The sequence below is a fragment of the Clarias gariepinus genome, chromosome 2, assembly GCF_024256425.1.
Source record: "Clarias gariepinus isolate MV-2021 ecotype Netherlands chromosome 2, CGAR_prim_01v2, whole genome shotgun sequence".
NCBI lineage: Eukaryota > Metazoa > Chordata > Actinopteri > Siluriformes > Clariidae > Clarias > Clarias gariepinus.
In genome coordinates this window covers 26,878,256-26,895,069 of record NC_071101.1, presented here as the reverse complement: position 1 = coordinate 26,895,069, position 16,814 = coordinate 26,878,256, and the positions used below count along the sequence as shown (strand labels likewise).

Genomic DNA, 16,814 nt, shown 5'->3' with positions numbered 1-16,814 from the left:
GGAAACAATCCTTCTTGCAAGTGTCCCACTGGATTACAGTTATAAGCAGTGTATTATGTTCAGAAAGATGTGCCTTAGACATGCAGTTATAATCGTATCTATTAACATTTTTTATGACTAACCAAGATTTACTAAGCAACCCAGGACACAGAATTACACAACGTAACACTTTATTACTACAAATGTATACAACACCGCACAATGATGAACACGTCATAACATTTAAATTGAATTTATAATTAAGACTCTAAAATATTTCATGAAATAAATTACACTGTAGGACAGCACCTGCACTACACTGATAATGAACATTACATAATAAAAAGGCTCAAAACAAACAAACAAAAAATTGTCACACAGTGGAGTCAAGTCTCTAATCCCAAACAGCTGAATGCCTACAACGATTTTGCCTAATACTACATCTGTGTAAACAGTGTTAGCGCAGCAGAGCCGAAATTCCACACAGCTTTGCCACTTGTACAGCTGAAAAAGAGCATGACTTTTAGAGCATAGCATAGGACATGACTCAATTATACTCCTAATTATACTGCATGTTTCTTTAACTCTTCTCCCTTTTGCTCTAAACACTCAAATGAAACATTATACTGTATAGTTTCTAAGAAAGCATTACAGCTTTCCATGTACACAAAAGGCATTAAAAACTGTGAAGGAAAGTTGAAAGTAGATTACTCTAACATAGGTAAAATTTGTAGAGGTCTCAGTTAAGTATCGTCTTGTGTAAATTAATATGTATGTAAATTTATGGCCAAAACAAACGTATACAAACGTATCAACTTCACAGAAAACCCCACTGGCTGATTATTTAAAAATGGAATGCTCCTGAACACTTTTAAGTAGTCGAATTGGCCCATACTGCGTTTTAACTGCTGTGATAATCCTCTAATTTAATTACCTGAACAAGTCTATGTTTGGGGTAAATTATGATTCCTACTTTTCTGGTCTGAAACAAATTCACATTTTTCAAGCCTCTTAGTGCTCATATTGTAAATAATTAGTACACAGCATAGTTTATTTTTTAAATAAAAGCACATCCATAATTGACCAAAAAACAGTTTTCAGCTCATCTTAGCAGTGTTTTGACATATCTGTGACTTTGTTGTAGTTGATTGAGAGTCCAGGATTAACAGTTGACGAGAGAAAGGCCTGGGGAAAGCAGTTTTCTTTGCTTTTGTCACCTGGCTTTTATTACTGCCATCAGTTCTTTTTGTCATGGTAAGAAACTGGATGTCTGAATGAACGTTAGCGACCGTGTGGCGCCGTATCCCACCGGTTCTCTCTAGATATGCCTCGCCTTCCTGTTCCACAAGGGGCGTCAGCAGTGATTCTGGTGCGAAGTGTGTGATTGTGATCTCTGGCTGGCCAAAGTGAGGTCCACTCTCCAAACTGTTTTCTAAACGAGACCCTGGTGCCAAAGTAGAAAGACAAAGTAGTAGGTTATGTCCAAGTATGAATAAGGCAAGTACTGTGATTATAATAGTCTGTAACAGTTGTGTCTTACATACAGCTAACAAATAAGGACTGGCCTGATAAAGGTTTTAATCCATCCCCCAAAATAAACTAAGAATCCGTGTTCTATATCAAAATGGTTTTACAGACTATTTTCACATATTAAAAAGAGTTGGAAACTGTTATTCCACTAGGGGGAAAATAGAGCAATTAGCTAACTACAATAAACTCAGCTTCTGATGAAATATGCTACTGTATACTGTTCTGCATATACAGTGGAACCTTGGATTGCGAGGGACTTTATCTTTGTCTGCCAAGCGCTTTGTCTGCCAAGCGTCACATGATCACAGCTGAGCCAATGGTTCTTCTCTCTCGCATGCTGTAGAATTGTGGGTAATCGTCTTCCATGCTCGGTCTCAGTGCGTGTGCGTAACTCGTATTGTTCGTGCACACGTGTACTTTAGTGATACTAAAACGGGTGCAAGTGTCATTAGAAAGGCTCCTTGTTAATGAAGTTTCCCGACAAAGAAGTATTTTCATTAGCATGTGCGCACAAACACACACATACACACACAACAGAAGCACTGCTCTGTTTGGATTCTTTTCAAAGGTAAAGTGCAAGTTTCGTATTAATTATTAATTATGGATATTTTGGGGCTGTGCAATGAATCATTGAAGTTCTTTATTATTTCTTATAGGGAAATTCACTTTGAAATATGAGTGCTTTGATATACAAGCACACTTCCGGAACAAATTATGCTCGCAATCCAAGGCTTAACTGTACTATTATTACAAAGCTAACCTTTCTGCACTATATCCATTTCCCTTTCCATAGTTAATAAAATGATAAACAAACCAATAAAACTAATAAACAATTACCCAGCAACAGGAATGAATTATTATAGAATGACTTTTTTATTTGTAGGAAATTTGCTATTTGTCTAAAAGTTTCTCTGTTTCTTTAATATTATGGGCTATTTAAAAATATATATTTTATGTGGGTTTTTTTGGTAATGAATGGTAGTCCATTAACCTGTTTTGGAGATTATGTATACATTGATCAGCCATAAGATTATGACCACTGACAGATGTATATGCACATTTATTTTACCAAACACTTTAGTAGGAACACCTGTACGCCTGCTCATTTATGCAGTTATCCATTCAGACAATCACGTGGCAGCAGCAAAATCCATAAGATCATTCAAATGCCTGTCAATTGGTTTAGGTAATGCTCACATCAAAGGTCAGAATGTGGTAAAAATTATGATCTTTGTGATATGAAAGAAAATAATATGGAGATCATCTTTTGATCTTTATCCAGGGCATGGGTGTTGTTACCACATGGCTTGGTTTAAGCATTTTAGAAACTACTCATGAACACACACACACACACACATGCATGCAGACACACACTCACGCACAAAACAGTGGTTTTAGAATTTACACAGCAATATGTAAAAAAAAAAAAACATCCTGCTAAAGAAGGGGTCTGCATGTTGTCAAACCACAAGAAAGAACAGAGGAGAATCCAGAACGTTGGAACTCACGAGAAGCCTATAGTGATTTAAATAAATACTCTTTACAAACATGTCTTTACAACCATTGTGAGCAGAAAAGCATGCAAGAATACACAAACACTGAACCTTGAGGTGGATATGCTACGACAGCAGAAAACTACATCAGGTTCCAGTTAGGAGATGATAGAATCCTCTGCTGTTATAGCCTATTCACCATCGTTGAGTGTTGTGTATATTCTATGGTGCTTTTCCGCTCACCATGGTAGTAAAGAGTTATTATTTGAGTAATTGTAAACTTCTTGTCTGCTCAAACCAGTCTTGCAGTGTTCCTCTGACCTCTCTTATCAACAAAGAATTTCCACCCCCAGATCTCCTGCTCAAAGTTTTTTTTTCCTTTTCTGTTCTGTGTAAATTCTAGGGACTGTTGTATGTGAGTTTCTGGAATACTTAAACCAGCCCATCTTGACCTGTTTCTACATGACTTTTTTGCACTAAGCTGCTGCCTTATGACTGGATGATTAGATAACCGCATGAATGTGCAGGTACATGGAAGGTGCATTTTTTATTCATTTGTGCAATCAGAATGAGGAGAAGCTGGTGATGCATTACTTTAATATTAAACTGCTTATTTGACATTTTGAATGCAAGGTGACCCTTTATACCCCAGGTGTAACATAAATTCTTACCAGAAATGGAATCCCTGTGGCTCATGTAGAGGTAGTTACTCAAGTAAGGTGAAATCACCATATCCACTAGTCGTTCTAGAGAGTGGTATTCTTTACTAGGGCCACTAGGCTCATGAATACCCTGTAAAAAAAAAAAAAAACACAGACATTTAATGAGTTGCTCTAAAGGTTGTGAATGTGATGTAAATAGTGAAAAATACAGTAACTGAGTGGTACATTGTGAACTTGTGTAATGTGTTTGCATGCGTGCATAAACATGTGGGATGATTTTTATCTTTAATATCAGGTCATTGGGCTTGTTGCTTTGTAACACGACTTTTTATGTAAAACATAAAAAAATAGAAAAAGAAGCATAAAAGACAAACATTATGGTATTTAACTAAAGACAGGGGCAACATAATAAAATTCCCACCTGCAGTATGAGCAGCATCTGTACTATAGCTGGAGGGTATGAGTCGGTATGCAGCAGGTTCTCCAGAGAAAGCTTTAACAAGACCTGGTCCCTAAAACCCAGCAAAGCCATCTGTCTCACAGTCAGCTCCTGACCCTGTGAGCATGCATGCATGCACCAGCACGTACACACACACACCGCACACACACACACCGCACACACACAGACACGCACACAGTCACCACATTGTCTACAGACTAGGGCTGGCTAACAACATTTTAAAGCAAATGACACTACTCAGTTACCTGCACAGGATAGAATATGGCTTGAAGAGTTGGCAAGATCTCTGTAAAAAATTTTAGCCACATCTCAGACAGAACCTGGAGACAGTTTCCTTCTGGGAAGGAAAAAGACAGAAGAAGGAAATCTTAGCTCATATTCTATACTACTTTCAGAGGGACCTGCTAGAACATGTGTGGGTCAGGAAGTTACTCAACATTCATAATTCTACAATATTTTTGGGGACGTAGACCAATCTAAGCATGGCTTGATATGTATGCTAAGCACATGTGTACAGCTATATACTTAAGTACTGACCATCATGAAGCTGAATTTTCTCCAATATATGTGCCAGGCCTTTGTTCAAGAGCTGATCCTATGTCAAATTAGAATGAAATGTTAGAGCATTTGGATTTATTGAAATCAACAAATATGAAAAGTCAAGAGTCATTTGCACCCTTTATATTTAGAATTACAAACACGAGAAGCTGTACAATAAAACCTTGGATTGCAAGTAACCTGGTTTTTTAAGCTTTATGCAAGATGAGATTTTTTTTATATATTTGATAAACGAGCGAGTCTTGATATATGAGCACCAAGTGTTATCCAGGATCATGTGGCACACCTGTGCTTCTTGATTTGACCCCGAGCATCACATGATCACAACTGAGCCAGTGGTTCTTCTCTAATTGTCTCCCATGCTCGGTCTAGTATGGTCAACATCCCATGCGTGTGTGTACTGTTTATTAAAAACACTGTGACCAGGTGTGTGTAAAGCATCTTTTATTTTGTGTTTGTATATATTTAGTTTCACAGTTGAGTGAGAGGCTCTATCAGTAAACTGCTGTGTGCATGCGTGTGCGCTTGTGTCTGTGTGTGTCACAGCAGTCCCCTTCTCTCCTTCCCCCTCTCTTCTCTCTGATCTCAATCACTACAGACAAAATTCTTTTCAAAAGGTAAAGTGCAGGTTAAATTGTTTTATTTTTACTTTACATTTTGTAATAATTATTTTTATATGAATATTTCTGAGTTGTTGAATCGTCTAAGTTTCTATTATTTCTTATGGCAGAAATTCGCTTCAAAATATAAATGTCTTGATATACAAGCACATTTCCGAAATAAAGTATGCTCGCAATTCAAGGTTTCACTGGGTATAGTTTTTACAAATAAAAAAACTTAAGTAATCATATTCTATCTGCAGAAAGTCTAGTTTCTGGAATAAAAAATATACCTGATATACACTGATTTGTAGTTAATAGGAGCACTGAATACTTCTAAATTGTTAATATTACACTTGATATTTATTTTGTTAAATATACATCCATCTCAAATTTAGAAAAGGTTTTTAATAAGTTTTAAAGACAAAACTGTGATAACCACAACTTGGTTTATTATTGGTTTTTGGATGCATATTTGACGTCTTTACAGAAGCTGATGCTGTGCTTGGCCAAAAAGTAAGTTTTTTTTTACTTATCTAACCATAAAACATGTACAACCATAAAACATCTATTTCTATTGATGCCTGTTGATGCTTCTGGTGCAACAAACAGCTTGTTGTTATGCATGTTTTTTTTTTTTTATCGCTGACCGTGTAAAAACAAACACACACCTAAACCATCCAATTCTGAAATTGTGACTTTGAGTTAGTTTTGTCATTTACATTTAGGCATTTGGCAGACGCCCTTATCCAGAGCGACTTACATTTTTATCTTATTACACATCTGAGCAGTTGCTCAAGTGCCCAACAGTGGCAACTTGGTGGTTGTGGGGTTTGAATCTGGGATCTTCCAAACCTTAGTCCAACCGGATTTTGCTTTATGTTTTTTTGTTTTTACATACCATTTTTACAAATATTTTTGAGAAAGAATTTTGTTGAAGGAATTTTTTTTCCAAGGAAATGTTTTTACTTCTATTAATTTTAGTTAGGCATTTAAATATTGTGTATAATAAATATTTTAGCTAATTTAATATCAAAGTTTAAGGTCATTATCTGAGCAGTGATTAAATGTTATACCTGAAAGTATTCTGTAATAAAGGAGCCCAGTTCTGTCCTTTGAAGCCACCTAAGAAAACACAAATATAATGGAGCAAATTAAGCTTAAAACAGCATGATAACCTATTACTATTTAGCTTGCACTATGAAAAAGGGCAGCAGAAACATGAAACTTTAAATTGAAAAGCAAAAAAAACGAACATGAAACTTCAACAAGTATTACCACAATATAATTTAACAAAATGATAACATCAAAAACTAAACAAAAGTACATTCTTATCTGTCAGTGCGGATTTGTCATTTTACGGTTTATTTTTTCCTCACCTGATGCTTTCATTCAGACTGTACAGTTCATTGTTTTGTAACCCTCCTCCTTCAAATACTTTGATGACAGCAGATTGGACACTGCAAACACATCAAGTGAATCAGCTTCTAGGAACCAAATGTGCTCTCACTACACCATTTCAATATGGAAATATTAGCACAAAACAAGCAGTCAAACTTGCATAGTCATGCATAAATAATAAGCAGGACTTCCTCAAGAAGTGTGCCACATAAGCATTTAAAAATTCCAGCGTAAATTCTTTCTGACTGAATGAGGATGTGTATTTCCGTCTCCAAAGTCACCATAGCCTCCCTTTTCGGCCCCAAATCCCTTATAACTGAATAACATCCTGCTCACACTTCCTGAGAGTTGGGCAGCAGCAGCCCTATTTCCAGACAGATATGAAGAGGGCAAAGAGCAAAATACCCCCTATTCATGTACTGCATGGAAGTATGAATAATATTTAATTATAGCATGTATAATTTATACATATTTTTTGTATGATCATGTTACCTTAGCATTTACATTTTCCTTAGCATTTACATCTGAAATTTAAGGGCCTTGCAAAAGAGCCCAACAGTGGCCCTGGGGTTTAAACCCAGTGACCTTCTGATCAGTAGTTCAACATCAATCACTGAGCTACCCGTGCCCTAGTGGGTAAAAACGCTACTAATTTACAATCTAGTTGCTTTTACTTAAATAGAGTCATCACATCATTATCTCTTTCAATTCAAATTAAGTAGTCATATAAACGTTTCCAAAGTTTCTGAGTTTATGTGAGCCTTAAAGTTTGCATCATTGCTGATGAACAGGGCTGTTATATTCTCTTCTCCGGACATACTAAGTTATTGAACAAGTAGCATTGTGAATTACAAAGTTAAGCAGCACAGACATTGTGTTGCCTTGCACTGTTTATGGTTCTCCCTTATGTAAAAACCCAGTTCCCGTTTATACAGCACTGAAACATTTTGGAAACAATAGACCTCCTGGAAATTCTACACTTTGTGAATATTCGCAGTAAGTAGGCTAAATGTAAATAAACACATCATAAAGATGAAATATAGGTTCACAGCAGTAGTGCTTTACTGATTCTAGGAATGTATAGTTTACTGTAACTAAACAAAAGATTGGACTGATTTGGAGGTTTGATGTATAAACCACACTGACAACCTCAATTGGTTTAAAAATGACAAATTCCCAGTTGAAAAAATTGCCATTGTTTATTCTTTAAAACTGGATAGTTTTTATCATAACAATTTAAATTCATTATGCTGCCTTTAACTCAGTATATGTAACAATTTTAGAAGAATCAATACAAGTCCCTCAGCTGTTATATTAAGCTTCACAAAATCTAGTTTAAATTGTTATATGATTTTGAAAAAAAAAAATTTTTTTTAAACTTTTTATATTATTTGAGAAAATTTCCCTAACGCTCCTAAACAAAACTAGGGCATTTCAGATGAGCATGTGTGCCTGTACAGGTTTACACCCACCTATTCCAGATACTTGCATTGGAGAGTTGCAGAGATGGTGAACTGGCATGAAAGCGAGCCAGGTCTGACAGCACTGGTGAGCTCATAAAGCGAGGACGACGAAAAGATCCCATCATACACTGAAATTGAAGTCCACAAGGTAAAAAAAAAGAAAGAATGCAAGTAAGCGAAAAAAAAAAAAAACTTAAGTCAACTTGTGTTTCCTTTGTAGATATGTACTCACGTGAGGGAAAGTGGGTACAAAAACGGTTACAAGAGTGTTGTTTACACTGTATATATATCTGTGGTGACTCAAAATGATAGATGCGCATGTCATACTGAAAGCCACATAGAACGCCTTTGAGAGCCGAGCTCACTTCCTTTAGTCTAAACTCTTCCTGCCTAAAGCATGCATGATGATGTACCACCCATGGCTGTTGTTTATGCCACACAGTATACATTATTAACAAATTATATATTTTAATAAAATAATGGGCTTAAATTTTCTGTTAATAGAATTCTGAAACTGTTCACGAATGTGAATATGACAGCTGTCTCCCTCATGTCATCTCTGCCTCATCAACTCATGCATGCATATTTAATGAATGCGTTGTACATTTCTGAGTCAGGCCATACTGCTCACACATCCAGACAGCAATCCATCCCAGCACACTGTAGCTTAGTCCAACAAACACATCTGATACAAGATTTGAAAGTCTAAAAAAAGTTTGCCAAAATTGCGCTCTGTGTTAAAATTCTTAATGTATCTGACTTAAAAAAAGGCATGTTTCCTGGATGCATAAATCTGGCAGTGAGTAGCTGGCTGGCAATAATATGGCACATTGGAACTTTGTATTGTTTAAAAACAAAGCTGCAGACTAGACAATTCCAAGAAACCAATTTCCTAAAACTGTGATCAGATTGACGCATTACAGCGTCTAAGTAAATGCATAGCAACAAGACTGTAAATGAAAACGAAAGGCACTCTTGCTTGCCATCTGGTAAACATGGGCATGTAAGCTTGGCAAGCTTATTCCCAGTTCTGTTGATTAATGAGCAGCTTTTGAGTTCTTGGAAACACACTATAATGATAACTTGCCTATGAAAAGACATGATATTTATCAACATAACCTTATATTACAGACCTCCACTTATGATGCCATGCTTTCAGACACCAGCTAGGAGGTAGGATTTGTAGGTTCCTTACATCTGGGCTTTTATTGTGTTCAGGCATTTAGAGTGAACCTTTTGATCATTTTCTGCAACTGTCAGTAGAGGACAATTACGAGGATTCAACTAGATAATTGGATTAAAGCCACAGGTCCTATGACTGAGAATGGACCTGATTAGATCAAGTAAGCTTAGCTCAAATGAGAATGATGTTAATGATTTAGAAAAATGTGAATTTTAAATAGCATTCAGAAAACAAGCCATTCTTGCTTTGCCACAACTAAATAAATAATAATAATAATAATAATAATAATAATATAATAATAATATATAAATGTTGACAAATCCCTGCTGAAAAAACACAAGTTAGTGTGATCAGCTACCAGATGACAGAAAGAGCTGGCCATGCTGGTAGACCATCCTTACCAGCTGATAAATGCAGGTCATGTAATAATTTTCTAAATACCTGCTACTAATGAAACATTGTAAAAAATATTAAGTAAATTTACAGGACAGTAAACCAATTGTAAAAAAAATAAAAAGCATACATTTAGTGATTGGTTTAGTCAAGTAATCAGAAGCCTGGTTCATCTGCCTGACCAGCTCAGGTTGAGTTTTGGAAGCTGATGAAAAAATAAGCTGCAGGTCAGACAGCTGGAGTTATTATACTGTATTATTACTAAAAGGTTAGAAAACGCTCAATATAAATTTGTGCCTGGTTTAAAAAAAGGAAGTAAGTTTTGATATAGTTTAAATGAATGCTGTCTGAGTTGCTCAGACTGAGAGTATCAGGGCACTTTTGCTTCATATGGACAAAACGTGAGTTACTGTAAGAGAACAGCTGCAGCATCTCATGTTGCTAATGCACTTCGCTTCAACTTCTAAGCGGCGTATTGACAACAAACAAACAGGAATAAACACACTTTTAGCAAAAGTAGGCTACTGCATCTCCGACAACTGAGCTGCCTGCCTACACACACACACACACACTCACCGAGTCCTGGTCGCAGCAGGAATAAAGTTGCCTCAGCTTTTCTCACACACTCCTCTCTTAGAGCATATACACCAGGACTAAAGTCTGCCGAAGTATTAAAACAACAGACACAGCAATAAGACTGAAATGCTACTGGTAAGAAGGCGATGAAGTGAGCTTCGAAGTAGCTCTGTGTGTGTGTGTGTGTGTGGGAGGAGTTAATGTGTCACACACTGCTGCTTCACTTGATCTGCACACAAGTGGCACTTTTCATGAGAGTATACGCGTTATGCCTGTTAATGTGAAGTTTTGAGTCTGTGTCCTGTTCATCATTAGTAATGTGCTATCTCACCCAGCCACGCTGCCTCCTCGGACCTCACAGCAGTGCATCTGTAGCGAGTGTTTTACATAAACGTTCTAAGTGATTATTAGTCCAAATAATACTGTTAAAAATAGATCTCCCAAAGCTCCAATGGCATGTGTGCACAGGTGCGAGTGTAAATAAGACACTGAAGGAATGGGACAGGCAATAAATTCAGCTTTTTGATCTGGATTCACGCTTGTCGTTTATTACTATTTCATTTCTATATTTTCATTTTGTTCTTAGCTCTAAGAAAATCGAACAATCAATTTATCGTTCGATCGATCGATTAACCAATCAATCAAGCAATCAATCGATCAATTAATCTTATATATAGTGCACAGCTGAACAGGTTCAGTTATTATTCCCATCCCACATCAGAATGGCAAAATGGAATCTCAGTGATGGTGCATGTGACAGGGTATTTAGTGCCATAGCGGATATTCATGTTTTGCTTTGGAAATGTCTGGATGATAAAAGAAGTCAGAAGAGAGTGGGCAGACTCCTTCCCACCTCTTAATAATTATTGGAGCAGTGACAACTACCTTATTTCATATTATTAATAATATAATAAAAATACCAAAAGAAATCTTAATTTTTTTTGATGATGATGATGATAATGACGCCGTTGTTGTTATTTGCAGTATTATTTTTGTCATAATACAATAAAACATTAAGACAAAGTAAGTTAAATTAAGACAAAGTAATATTTTAAAGTCTAGGATGCAGTTGCACCTTCGGTCAGATTAAGTCTACTAAGCATTTTTTTCCTCCACGTTTTAACTTTCATCAGTTTCATCTTCTTGCTTCTTGTATATAAACCCAAGTTTAGAAACTCTGCTGAGTCATTACTGAACTTATGACATCTGGCACTAGGCTAATTGTTCACAACAACTGAGGATTTTTCTGTTATCTGCGTCATCAGATGGACTCGGTTTATGCAGATGATTTGGTTTGTGCCAAATCATTTTGACCTTTTTCTTTCTTTCTTTCTTTTTATTTATTTATTTACTTTTCTAACCCACCAGAAATGTTTATTTCGGCTCGCGCTGTCTGACTCAGGCAGTAGTTTGGGGTTTTGTAAGGTTAACTGGTTAAATAAGAAATAGGGACGTTATTAAAAATAGGGACGTTATTAAAAATGTAACTTTTAGATTACATAAATAAAATATAAATACAAATAGCCTGCTGTATATGCACTGGTTAGATTAGTAAACCCCGCAGCATGAAAATATATGCAAATGAACAGTGGTCAATGCAGGTTCTTTGTGCACATAGTCCATAATAATGTTAACATTGCTGTCCGCGTACTCCACTTAGGAAATACAAACGTTCAAATTATTTATGAATGCAATCAGAATTAATCATTAATCAAGATACTTTGCATAACTCATTTATGTAGAACATAAAATCTACATAGTCGCTGCGGATTGCCTTTATAAGGGATAAGGAAAACTGAAGCTTTTTAAACTTCAAATGAATCATTAAAATCGCTGCAAAAATTGTCATTGTTTGAAAGACTGCACGGTGGTGACATCTAGTGGTCAAACATGTTTAAATGCTAAGCTGTTTAAAAAAAATGTATGCCTGTATGTAGATGTATGTATGTGATCAAGCAAGTGCAGTGGGAGCAGCAAGTAAGTGCAGGAGGTAGATTATTATGATATGATATTGCATATCAGTCATGCTTCAAATAATTATGACGTATATAAAAACATCAATAATTCTGACTTGATTTGAGAATATGCCATTCAGTCGGTATATGAATTATTTGGAAATACACTCTTTGTAAAACAATCAAAAACCAAAAAAAAAAAAAAAATCATCTTTTTTTGGAGTAATGTTATTAGACCACTAATATACGTATCCCTTATGAATGATGTATTATGTATTTTTATCAATGATGTACTATGTATAATTTTCTCTTTCTGAGGAAGTGGTTAACTCTCTGGTTTGTAATATGAACTATATGTATTATATTTTATCCATTTCCATATAATCATAGCTTTGTGAAGAGTTGTCTGACAAAAAGAACAAAAAGGGAGAGGACCACAATAAAACTGTACAGAATATTTATGAACAAAATATTGTTAAAATGTTGTTTACAACACAAGGTATATTAAATATATCTTAGTGCAATATCATTTTTTAAAATCGGTATAGGTTTTATATTGTTTTAATAAGATAGCTCAGAAATCGATGACGTAGCCAACAATGCCCTGTAGATGGCAATCTAAGAACACTTTAAACTGTTTAAACCTTTATCTGTCTTTGTTTTTGTTTTTCTTGATGCATATCATAACAACCAGATTTTATTATATTCATCCACTACCAGAAATAATTTCCTATGCAGTAAAATATATCTAAGCAGCAAACTGCACCTTTTTCATTTTATTTTTTTAAACTGGCTTTAAACTAATCTTATTTGACTTCACTGTAATACAGACGCAGTTGTAAGTATGTCTGATAGAATAATCCTTTCTGACATTATTCTTGTCAAGGTGCAGATGGTATCTGAGGTTGCAGAACACTGTGAAAACAACAGGAGTAATGAATGTAACAACTGATACAGAAACACAGAGATAGAAATTGATATCAGGGACTCTATTTAAATAATCTATGCGTTTTTAAGCTTGTCCTTGCCTGCAAAGAGTTCCTTGTCCATCTGTCGTCAGATATTATAATTATTATTGCTGCCTGAAGATTGCACTGAAGATTGTATTTACATATCATGCTCCTTTATTTTAAAGTTCGACAGGGATCGGGATTGAAAACTACTGCATTCAAAATCAAAGCAAAACGTGTTGCAATCAAAATATCAACTGCATCAGAATTATTTTAATTAAAAACTGTATGCAGCTTGAATTAGTAACATTTATCTTAAAAATGACAAATGTCGTAAGCCATGTATTCTTTAAAATCATTAAAACAGACAACATTCACTTGATTAAAAAAAAAATTCCACCAATAAGGTGATAAGGTGTAAAAAACATGTGACAAACCATTTACTATATATACTCCACCTCCCTAACTGCAGGATATATTCTAGCTCTACACATGAGATGCTTGCTTTTGAAAAGGAACAAACTCTTCAACCTTTAATGATTAATGATTAGAGCAATGAATCTAAGGGACAACATGGCAGAATTTACCTTTCTCTCTATCTCACTGTGTTTTATGGTTGTGCATAAATTGCTTTTTATAGCACTGTTTTTGTGTTGCAAACTATACCTTTATTCTTTATTCTTGGACCTGCAACTTGCATTGAATAAGTAAGGTTTGGTATTATGCACTAATCAGTGAGAACATTAACATTAACACATTATAAACATACTTTTAAAACTTAGGCTGTCAGTATTCTTTGCCCTATAATCAATCAATCAATCAATCAATCAATCAATCAATCAATCAATCAATCAATCAATCAATCAATAATTCTTGGGATAGCAGATGTAGTTCCTGTCATTGGAGCCTATTATATGATATTGGATTTGCCATTAGCTGTGAAACTGTGAACCGTAAAATGACATAAAAAATACAAATACAAATAATTTTTTTTTGTCTTTTTCATAGATTGTCTTTATCTACACCCACCAAAAAAAGATTCAAAGAATGTTAAGAACTTGGTTTGGGGTAGGGGCAAATAAAGGGATGGCACGTAATTATATATACACTATAAGGCCAAAGGTATGTGAAAAGCTGACCATCACACCCTACGTGGTTCTTTCCCAAACTGTGCCACAAAGTTGAAAGCACATATTTGTCTAATGGTTTTGTCTGCTCTTACATTATGATGTTCCTCTAAGCTGTAGGTTTTCCACACCTGTCCCAGCATGACAATGCCCTTGTCAACAAAGCATGGTCCATGAAGACATGGTTTGCCAAGGCTAGACTTAAAAAAATCATGTGGGTGGCACAGAGGCTTGATATCATCCCCACTGGACATCTTTGGAATAAAATGGAATGCACTCTGCATGCCAAGCCTTCTCACTTAACATCAATGACTGACCTCACAAACAGTTTGTTAGCTGAATGTGCAAAACCCCAAAATAGAACTAGTAAAGGTTGTTGTATTATGAAGGAGAAGGGATCCTGCAAAGACAGGTCTGCAAATAACCATCTTTACTCACTTACCTGTACAGTTTTTAGCAGCAGAAGGAGCACCAACTCCATCTTAATAACCATGGATTTAGAATGGGATGTACAGCCAGTGCATATCAATGCAAAATTTTTTTAAAGTTTTTTTTATGCCTGTATTGGTTTACTACAATACTATCACAACAATATACAGTACATACATTTATATTTGCATTTCCAAGGTGCCCTTGTCCAAAGAAACATACAGGAGAGCTTCTTTGTTCTTTGTCACCCCTAAAATAGCTAATCACTTTAGTACAAATATGAGGGGAAGAAAGACATGAAACTTAAGCACTGCTAAAGTAAATTCAGTGCAAGTTGTTTACGAAAGAACCGGCTCTCTGTTGCTTAAGGAAGAGGTGGCTCTGTTGTTTTCATATGACGTTAACTCCTGACTTAGCTGCTTGGAGAGCCAATGGAATTCATCTTACCCCCTTAGTGCCAGTACAGAAAAAAATGCTTCAATCAGTGCCATTTGGTTAGGGCTGGTAACGCATAAGAGACTTGGTCAAATCCACCTGGTATACACAAGAGATTTGTCCTAAATGCCTACAACATTCCAACAATTATCTGCATAAATAGTAGACTTGAATCTTATCAGTGTATAGAAGTTGGAATTTGGGTTGCAAAATGAATACAAAATACAGTACACCCTGAATGTACATATTATAGTAAAGGTCATTCCATTTCAACAAATGCTATTTATCAAAGGCTGAAGTGCTGCATATTCTATTAGAAAGACTAAAATCCATACAGACATATAAACAGTGTCTGCAGAGACTTTTAGGTAAAATGTAATGTTGGAAACTTTTTATTGTATGAACATGTGTTCTGGCCTTTTAGCATTTAGTGATGCTAGACAGTGTAACACAAAGATTTGAGGTGAAAAAAGATAGAAAGTAATCCAGAAATTACTGATGCTAAGAATAATACTGCTCCATATAAATGAAAGTCTCTGATCCCCTTCACTGACATTGCACCCTATCAAAAGGGGTCTTTGCTAAGTTGCCAAGCATAGAGGCTTCTTGTCTAGCAACACTGCATGTGTGATGAGGGAGGATGTCCAAACCAAGGTATATAGTGAAGAGTAAATCAATGTAGACAGAGTTTTTTTTTTTTTTTTTTTTTTTACATTAAAGTATTAAAGAATTTAACAAATGAATTTTTTTTTAATCACTCACTTTAAATCACTTATCTTTACAGAAAACTGTATTATTTAATAATTTAATCATTGGCTATAACAGAATGCATAAATGTTTAACTCCTCCAAAACAGTCTAAACTTGTTCTGGGAACACATTTTTCCTGTTGTATATGTGCAGAAATAGCTTTATTCTACAACAAAAATTTAACTTGAAACAGAATTGTTAGACTCTTCTTGCCGTTTGTGCTTCATGTCCAAGAAAAACAAATAACTGACACTTTTCTGTTGATGACAAGGTTGTTGTATAGCATCAAATCTGTCTTTTGACCTGTTTGATGAAGTTGATGGAAATTGAAAGTCTTTCACCTGCCTGAAAATTTGACAGAGCATAATCCCGTAGGAATGAAATTCAGCAATCAAATTTTGGGTGTCTATTTTGGTATGTCACCTGCTGTTCCAAGTAATTCCACAAACATTGAGATCCATTAATTTTGCAGGCTAGTCAGTGTGACCAAGTATTCCATCATTTACACAGATCTGGCCCTATGTACTCTACATTTGCCAGCTCGCAGACTATGACTGTTGAAGCCATTTATTTTTGTCTGGAGAACATATCCTAAATGTAGGTTCTTTTGTACATTTCTCTAAATTATTTTCTAAATTCATTGTTGTAAGTATTAATTCAACTGTTTATTCACAACAGCAAAATGCCTGGCATGCAAACTGTTAACTATATTAAACATTTTTATTAGTCTTTGGCTTAGCATAGTAGTTTAGTTTCAGTTTGAGGGCTACATACTTATGTTTTTTTTTGTTCATGCAAAAGCTGCTATAAAACATAACAAATCTATATACCTGTTATATAATTTCAGCTTCTTTAGCACTTCTCACTGAAAT

The 16,814-nt window shown here is 35.4% G+C and overlaps 1 protein-coding gene across 1 annotated transcript; it reads right to left on the bottom strand.

The window, feature by feature from the left end:
- Positions 1–153: 153 nt before the first annotated feature.
- On the bottom strand, positions 154–10,543 carry prr5l (proline rich 5 like). Its single transcript, XM_053491167.1, is given in 10 exon segments — positions 154–1,131; positions 1,134–1,423; positions 3,674–3,794; positions 4,086–4,220; positions 4,370–4,461; positions 4,662–4,719; positions 6,358–6,406; positions 6,661–6,741; positions 8,155–8,273; positions 10,298–10,543. Coding segments are annotated over 9 exon segments (987 nt in total). The 5' UTR covers positions 8,271–8,273; positions 10,298–10,543; the 3' UTR covers positions 154–1,086.
- Positions 10,544–16,814: the final 6,271 nt, after the last annotated feature.